Source organism: Oncorhynchus mykiss, chromosome 18, assembly GCF_057628025.1.
Source record: "Oncorhynchus mykiss isolate SJ-2025 chromosome 18, ASM5762802v1, whole genome shotgun sequence".
NCBI classification, from domain to species: domain Eukaryota; kingdom Metazoa; phylum Chordata; class Actinopteri; order Salmoniformes; family Salmonidae; genus Oncorhynchus; species Oncorhynchus mykiss.
The window spans coordinates 60,156,526-60,161,114 of NC_143039.1; the positions used below are offsets into that span (position 1 = coordinate 60,156,526).

Sequence of the window (4,589 nt, forward strand, 5' to 3'; positions counted from 1 at the left end):
TATTGTGGAAAAGAACTTTACCACAGACACAGAAACATCTGAAACAACAGAAAAGTTCAAATCATCATAAAAACCCACACTCCTGCACACGGTCCCAACTCCGACCTCTGTGCATTTATTTGACCCTTTGCCTGGCCCTCCCATTGGCAGAAGGCTGTATACAGAACATGCGTGGATTCAGAGAGGTGAAATAGTCAGAACATAGCACATAGACATTTTACGAATAGAGCTGGTACAAACGCCTATTCTACCTGATAAAAATATACTGTATAGAACATATATGATTGTCTATCTGAATATTCTGAAACGTTGCACCCTGCTGAACAGACCCCATGTGTTAGCTAAGATACAAACAGTAGATATACAAGCATTAAATAAACAAATTAAAAACCAGGGTTGTCAATATCAGGTTTAAGAAAGGTTGCAGAAAGAAAATCCACTTTGACGTCATGAAAGATGCTTAGAGAGTAAAAAGCATTGGAGTGAAGTCATCACCATCATCATCTTACACAAGTAAAGATTTTAGGCACAAACTGGTCCCCTACAGCCCCACAAACCTTGACCCCTAACCCCATCTAACCCTAACCTTAAACCCCCCCAACCTCCATCTAAAGACGAAGCCTTGTTGTCATGGTAACTCAGTAAAGCTATTAAGGCATAGTACACTGACAACAGTCCCTTTCCTCTGCTGGTCTGGGCAGCCGAGCACAGATAGGAGGAGAGGAAGAATTCTAGCTCGTGTTTGATTGCTCTGCCCTGACAGACAGCAACATATAGTAGATAAAGCTTACAGTATGTATAGGTTGTGTGTGTGTGTGTGTGTGTACACACTTGTGTCTGTGTGCGTGTGCGTGGTCACAGGTTCTCTCCAGGCTGGTACTGGGGTTCAGTAGCAGTAAAGTAGTCCTCCAGGAAGCCCTGCAGGTATTCAAAGGTGTGTCTCTCGTCCGCCTCTCTCCGCCAACACTGCACCATCAGCTCATGGAGGGAGGCAGGACAACCCACCGCACAGGGCATCCTGTAGCCTCTCTCCACCTGCTCCAGGACCTCGCGGTTATTCATACCTAGAGAGAGAGGAGGGAGAGGGAGGGAGGTAGAGAGAAAGACAGAGATAGATGTTTTTTAGTGTAACACACAGCATCTTATATCCATCATAGAGACAGGGCTGGAAAAAAGAAGGGCGACAGAGTAGGAGACACCTACACCCCCGTACCTGGGTAAGGCACGCGTCCTTTTGTGACGAGTTCAGTGAGCAGGATACCAAAGCTCCACACATCAGACTTGATGGTGAAACGCCCGTATAGAGCTGCTTCAGGAGCTGTCCACTTGATGGGGAACTTGGCTCCTGTAAAATTGTTCAATCAAATGTATTTATGAAGCCCTTTTCACATCAAAAGTTGTCACAATGTCCTAACACAGTAACTCTCTTCTACCTTGTCTGGCTGTGTACTCATTGTCCTCTATGAGTCTGGCCAGACCAAAGTCAGCGATCTTGCACACCAGATTTTCCCCGACCAGAATGTTAGCCGCTCGCAGATCACGATGGATGTAGTTCATACGCTCTATATATGCCATGCCTGCCGCTATCTACACACACACACACACAGGAGGAAGGGTTAGAGGTGCAAGCCATCCAATCCCACACGTGACTCCTACATCGACATGATGTGGCACCAGCACCAGAAGCTCTGAACCATGGCCCAACCACAAGAGGAGCATCGATGGACTGCCAAGATGGTGTGTGTTCTTACCTGAGCAGCCATATCCACCAGTTGAGGCAGCTTCAGATTCCCTCCTTCCCCGTCCTTTAGGAAGTCCAGTAAGCTACCTGAAATACACAGTTTAATTCATTTCAGAAATAATTGTGAAAACGTGTGTGTGGCTCTGCTTGCATATGTGTGTGCTCCGTACAGCACCTTGGCTCATGAACTCTGTGATGATGTAGATGGGTTCTTCAGAGACCACAGCGTACAGCTGCACCAGCTTGTCATGTCTCAGTCTCTTCATGATCTGAGCCTCTTCTAGGAAAGCCTCTGGAGACATGGTGCCTGGCTTCAATGTCTTCACTGCTACCTTGGTGGTGCCGTTCCACATACCTGACACACACACACACACACACACACACACACACACACACACACACACAGAGAGATAGGTATACAGTACACACACACAAAGGCAGAAACACACACACATGCATACAATTATAAACTGGGTAGTTCGAGCCCTGAATGCTGATTGGCTAACATCTGTGGTATATCAGACCGTATACCACAAGTATGACAAAACATTTATTTTTACTGCTTTATTTGCGTTGGTAACCAGTTTATAATAGCAATAAGGCGCCTCTGGGGTTTGTGATATATGGCCAATATACCACGGCTAAGGGTTGTATCCAAGCACTCCGTGTTGCGTCGTACATAAGAACAGCCCTTAGCCGTGGTATATTGGCCAAATACCACACCACCTCGGGCCTTATTGCTTAATTATACACACACAAACACACACAGGAGTTATAAAGAGGGTATGCACAGAGGTGGCGGGGTGGGATAAAGAAGGGGAGGAGAGAGGGAGAGTCCCACCATGGTGCTTCAGCAGTGCATGAAGCTGGACCAGGAATAGGGTTGGCTACTTCCTGGTCCGGACACACAGAGAGACTATTACAATGACACAGAACGGCACTGGAATGGAAACTGGGAACACAGCTGGCCGTGGGAAAAGAGAGCACTACACACCACCACATTAGCACCGGCTTGGGAATAATCCCAGACACACTGAGAAGCACTCTGGGACACAGTTGTGAAGAACACTATAGTCCAGTGTTTCCCAACTGGACCCCAAGTTTGTTTGTTTTTTGTAGAATTTTCATTGTCAGACATAAGACTGTAGAAACACCAGGAAATCAGCTCAAAGGGATTTGAACTTAAAATATATTTTCTTAAGTACTCCCATGCATAATAGAGTCACGTGATCGTATACACATGTAACCAAGATCTGAAATGATTGTGTTTAAGGCAAACATATCTGTTCTTGCGGTCAATTTGGTCTTCAAATGATTTGTCATTATGTTCCGACCCCCAGGCCATCCCCTCAACAACATAAAACGGCCCGCAGCGTTATGTAGTTGATGATCCCTGCGCTAGACTGTAGGTGGTGTGTGTGTCAGTCTCAACCTACAGTATGAGAAAGTGACTGATTGATTGATTGACAGTTGGGCTCACCCATCCAGACGTCTCCGAAGCAGCCCTGGCCCAACTTTCTGTTTAGGGCCAGCGTTTTCCTGGCAACCTCCCAGGCGTCCCGCCCCAGCCCCAGGGTGAGGGGCGTGGCATTGGGACAGGGTGTGGTCAGAAAGTAACACAGCCCATCGTTACAGCCTAGAGGAGTGAGGGGTTGGAGGGGGAAGGGGGGGATGGTAGGAGTGGACAGGGAGGGAGATGAAATGAGATGAAAAGGCATGCAAAGACACAGAACTTCCTACCCATCCAGACTTCTCCAAACTGCCCGTTGCCCAGCTTCTTAATCAGCTGGAGAGATTCTCTGGGAATCTCCCACACGTCCTTGGTCTTCACCGATAGGTCGGCTAGCTTAGGCATGCCCCGCCTACAGCTGCCAATCAACCTACAGCACAAACCTGCTGCTCGCTCTGAGGTGGGTGAGAGAGGGGTGGAAGAAAGAGAGTCGAAGCAAGACAGACAGGCAGACAGAATAAAGGAGAGAGCAAGAGCAAGGGACAAAGACAGAGAGAGATACAGACAGACAAGAGGGGAGGGAGAGATAAATTGCTGAGGCACAAAAGCAACAAACACATTTAGAACATAAAAAGCAACTGACTACAGTACTTTACTTGGATCTACTAAAAAGTGCTCGTATTTTACCGATACACATCTGTTTAGACACACACACATGCACTGACACACCATGTAAACCAATAGGCAACTTTGCTTATGCCTATTTAGTGTGCTTGGCTAATACATTCCTTGATCATATTTAGTATGCTAGAATGGATATTGGACATACAGACACAGAAAGGAGAACACACACACAGAGCAGAGTAGCTCCTATACCAGACTGCACCACCAGAGGGCAACTGGGAGAGAAAAAAAGAGGGATCTGAATTACATTAGTCTTGGCCATGGAGAGAAAGCCCTCACCTAGGCCCTAAATACTTTAACCGTAGTCCATACACCCTAGGCACTTTACCCACAGATCCTAAGTTAGGTACTTCACCCCTAGCCTCTAAACACTCACCTGTGTAGTGCTGCACCAGTTGATGCACGGTGTCGAACTGTGTGCGTGTTGTGATATAATATCCTCCATTGTCCAGCTTCCTGATCTTATAATGTTTGACGTGGTCACCTTTACCATCATCCCAGTCCCGGATAGACAGAGAGTAGGCACCTGGCGATAGAGGAGGAAGAGAACAGTTCACACTCTGAGGATTCTAAAGGTGAAGTTGCACACAAGAGAATGACTACGTATGAATGAACAGAAACACAGCTGTACTGAGATGTGTTTGAGAATACCTGTAGAACCACATATAGATATCTAATACTCTTAGAGCCAGTTGACCAGACCCAGATTCACAG

The 4,589-nt window shown here is 46.7% G+C and overlaps 1 protein-coding gene across 4 annotated transcripts in view; it reads right to left on the bottom strand.

Annotated features, from left to right (window-relative positions):
• The window catches only part of yrk (Yes-related kinase), a 29,566-nt gene continuing 24,977 nt past the window's right edge, over positions 1 to 4,589 (bottom strand). Inside the window, exons 7-14 of one of the 4 annotated variants that reach the window (XM_036953130.2) lie at positions 4,252 to 4,401; positions 3,482 to 3,646; positions 3,222 to 3,377; positions 1,917 to 2,096; positions 1,752 to 1,828; positions 1,434 to 1,587; positions 1,214 to 1,345; positions 1 to 1,064 (exon numbers count right to left, since the gene is read on the bottom strand). In XM_036953130.2, the coding sequence (XP_036809025.1) occupies positions 856 to 1,064; positions 1,214 to 1,345; positions 1,434 to 1,587; positions 1,752 to 1,828; positions 1,917 to 2,096; positions 3,222 to 3,377; positions 3,482 to 3,646; positions 4,252 to 4,401 (1,223 nt within the window). In that variant the 3' untranslated portion in view covers positions 1 to 855. Of the gene's footprint in view, positions 1,065 to 1,213; positions 1,346 to 1,433; positions 1,588 to 1,751; positions 1,829 to 1,916; positions 2,383 to 2,464; positions 3,647 to 4,251; positions 4,402 to 4,589 lie in introns of all 4 variants that reach the window. The other 3 variants (XR_016488583.1, XM_021572428.3, XM_021572427.3) reach the window with 3 other exon arrangements.